We start from the raw sequence: 3,554 nt of genomic DNA on the forward strand, positions 1-3,554 counted from the left end.
CCGGCTCAATGCTGGTGCTGTCCCTGTACATCCTCCCGGTGGAACGCACGGGTTTCCTCCCACAGCAGGTTGGTTGGTCAGTGGTGATTAGGTTAGGGTACATCGGGTTTTCTGGGATTGTCGGGGCAGTGCGGCTGGAAGGCCGATTCCATGCTGTGTCCTTCGTATTATGGTGGGCCAAAGGGCCTGTTATCGTGCAGTACCGTTCCACATCCTATGTACCTACCTCAAACACTTCCTCTGGCAGCTCATTCCATACCTGGCCCACCCTCCACCCTCCCCTCCCCTCCCACCTTAAACCAATGCCCTCTACCTCTTGACTCCCCCACCCTGGGGAGAAAATATTTTGAATCCGAAACACTTACTCTTCTTCCTGAGCTGACTGTTCTTAAACCTGAAATAGTAAATTTTCCTTCTCACTCCACAGATTAGGCCTGACCTGCTGGATGTGGGCAGCACGGTCGCGTAAGGCTTTACCGCTCCAGTGAGCCGGGTTCAATTCCCGCCGCTGCCTGTATGGAGTTGGTCCGCAAGGATTTACTCCGGCTGTTCGGTTTTCGCTCACGGTCCACAGATGTGCGGGTTAGTAACCGGACAGCCTTGGCTTGTCACTGTGCAATATCTCTAACAGGGTTCCCAACCTTTTTCTAGGCCATGGACCAATACCACTAAGCAAAGTCTGGGAACCCCGCTAAAATATATGAAATATTAAATGTTCTTTTCCCCTCCCCTGAGAGTTATAAACCTAAACATTAACGTTTTCTTCTCATAGATGCTGCAAGACCGGCCCCGATATTAAAAAAACCTGGAACGTCCAAACTTTCCGCTCTGACTGAGGTGTCTCTGGTTCAGTTCTCTGTGGCGGCATGGGACAGTGCGGCTGTTGTTAATGTCTCTGACCCGACCACAGCAGCAGGAATCTGAAAGTTTGCCCGCTTTTGGTCGGCGGACCCCTGTCCCCTGGGTCTAGACCAGGGACTCGGCGACGGGGGCGGGGTCGGAGTCTAGGCTGTTCATGGAGCTAAGCCCCGTGTCCGAATCATCCGCCGAATCCCCCTCGTCCCCCGCCCGGTCGGCGGTGGTGGTCGTGTCCCGGGCCGGCGGCTCAGGGCTGCTGCTCAACTCCCGCAGCTCCCGGAGTAGCCGCTCCAACTCCTCCCGCTTCAGGCGCCGCATACTCCGGCTCCGCTCCAGCTCCCTCCGGCACTCCTCCAAATCGCTGGTCAGCCGCAAACTGAGACACAAACTAGCCTGCAGCTGTTCCCGCAGCTGGTCCGGGTCCAGCCCGGTGCTGCCCACCTCCACCTCGGGACCTTCCTCCTCCTCCGCTGCCGCCTCCGCCCCCTCCTCTCTCCGTTCCGGACCCTCCGCCTCCGCCGCCCCCTCCTCCGTCTGCCCCTCGGCTGCGTCCTGGCACGGCGCTGGACCCCCTTCCAGATAAGTGTCCTGCACGTAGTTGGCGCCGTGTTTCCTCATCCTGTCCAGGTGTATCCTGGCCTCGCACAGGTCGATGTCCCGGTCCAGTTCCCGCAGCCGCTCCAGTTGCTGCCGGATGGTGTGGTCCTGCGACAGGACCCGGTGCACCATAGTCTCCATCCTCTCTCCGCACCTCTCTTCCTTCGGGCCGCCCTCCCGCCGCTTCGAGCGGTTCATCTTGGCCAGCTTCCTGAAGGCTTTGCGCACCACTCTCCTCTGTTTGTCCCGGGACATGGCGAGGCCGGCGCCGGCCGCTCCGCGTACCTTGCACGGGCTGTCCCTGCTGGTCACCACCCGAGCCTGGGCGCTCCGGAATCCCGCCCGGCCCAACGCGGCGCGGGTCTTCTCTAGCACGAAGGTCACTCTGTCCCGCTCCTCTCCCCACGCCCGCCACAGTCTCAGGATCTTGGTCTGGTTGGGCAGCGTCCTCTCGAAGCCCCTCCACTTCTCCACCAGGCAGTATGTGTCCGGCGCTCCGGACAGTAACTCGCTGAGAGCGGCTTCCTCCAGCAAGGCAGCTATCACATCGGCGCAAGTCGTGCGCCTCGACAGCCCGGAGATCAGCTTCTCCTCTTGACAGACCCACACGCTTATCTTGTTGTCCTGGGCGGCCATCCTCCGTCCGGCGGGGGATTCCGGACCTTTCCCCTCCAGCGCCGGCTCGTTCTGAGCCGTGCCGGGAGTTTCAGTTCCCTGTTCTATCATGTGACAACAATCGCCAGTAACTTACTGCCGGAGAGGTAAGAAAAAACTTCTCCGCATCAGCATCGCTCAGAGAGGAGCATCTGCAGGCGCGGGTCTGTCGCTGGCTCTGTGTCTGCACTCAGCCGTGTACAATTCCACCGGCGAGGACATCTCCGGTATCTTCATCACATCCCGGCAGGGCAGAACCAAACCAGACATCGCAGCTCGCCCTCGCTGGGGAATGTGAGATGTTGCTGGCTGGGACGTGTCCCTCCCTCTCTACACACAATTCCTCTCTCTCTCTTTCTCTCTCTCTCTCTCTCTCTCACACACACACACACACACACACTCACATTCACACACACATCAGACACACTCGCATACACACAAATACACACACATAGACACATTCACACACATATACACACACACACACTTTCACACTCACTCACACGTGCACTTGCACACTCTCACACACATTCATAGACACACATCATATACACAGACACACACACACACTCACATCATATACAGACACATTCACACACATACACACAGACACTCACTCACTGACACATTCACACACATACACACACACACACACACATTCACTCACACATATGCGCACACACACACTCTCTCTCACACACACACACAGATTCTCATACACTCATACACACACATACTCACACACACAGATTCTCATACACTCATACACACACACTCACACACACAGATTTTCTCACACACACAGATTCTCATACACTCATACACACACACTCACACTCACACACACAGATTCTCATACACTCATACATACACACACACTCACACACACAGATTCTCATACACACACACTCACACTCACACACACAGACTCTCTCACACACAGGAGATTCTCATACACTCATACACACACAGATTCTCTCACACACACACAGATTCTCATACACTCATACACACACACTCACACACACAGACTCTCTCACACACAGGAGATTCTCATACACTCATACACACACACACACACACACACACACACAGACTCACTTAGTACAAGGCTGCCCTCTATAGCTTCTCACTCTCACTAACGTTCTGTTCCTGAACCTTGTTCTTCAGGCACTCACAGAACCATCCTTTAATTTTATGTCACACAGCACAGCAAAAGTCCTTCGGCCCACTCTTCTAGCCAACTGTGTTGCCCACTGAACATTTCCCATCTGCCAATGTTTGTCCCATAGTCCTCTAAGCCTCTGCCCTCCACATGCCTAACGTGTACACCTTAACCACAATTTCTGGCAGCTGATTCCAAATGTGCTCCTCCCTCTGTGTAAAGAAACTGGCCCTGAAGTCTGTTTTCAATCTCTCAGCTCTGATCTTAAACCTAAGCCCCT

The 3,554-nt window shown here is 55.2% G+C and overlaps 1 protein-coding gene across 1 annotated transcript; it reads right to left on the reverse strand.

Moving 5' to 3' along the window:
* Positions 1 to 310: 310 nt before the first annotated feature.
* rassf10a (Ras association domain family member 10a) lies at positions 311 to 3,069 on the reverse strand. Its single transcript, XM_073049913.1, has one exon. The coding sequence runs from the start codon at positions 2,179 to 2,181 to the stop codon at positions 967 to 969; it is 1,215 nt and encodes a 404-aa protein (XP_072906014.1). The 5' UTR covers positions 2,182 to 3,069; the 3' UTR covers positions 311 to 966.
* Between the last annotated feature and the right edge of the window lie 485 nt (positions 3,070 to 3,554).

Source organism: Hemitrygon akajei, chromosome 6, assembly GCF_048418815.1.
Source record: "Hemitrygon akajei chromosome 6, sHemAka1.3, whole genome shotgun sequence".
Taxonomy (NCBI): Eukaryota; Metazoa; Chordata; class Chondrichthyes; order Myliobatiformes; family Dasyatidae; genus Hemitrygon; species Hemitrygon akajei.

Coding starts and splice junctions, on each gene's coding strand:
- rassf10a (XM_073049913.1), bottom strand. CDS start 2,181: ATGATAGAACAGGGAACTGAAACTCCCGGCACGGCTCAGAACGAGCCG.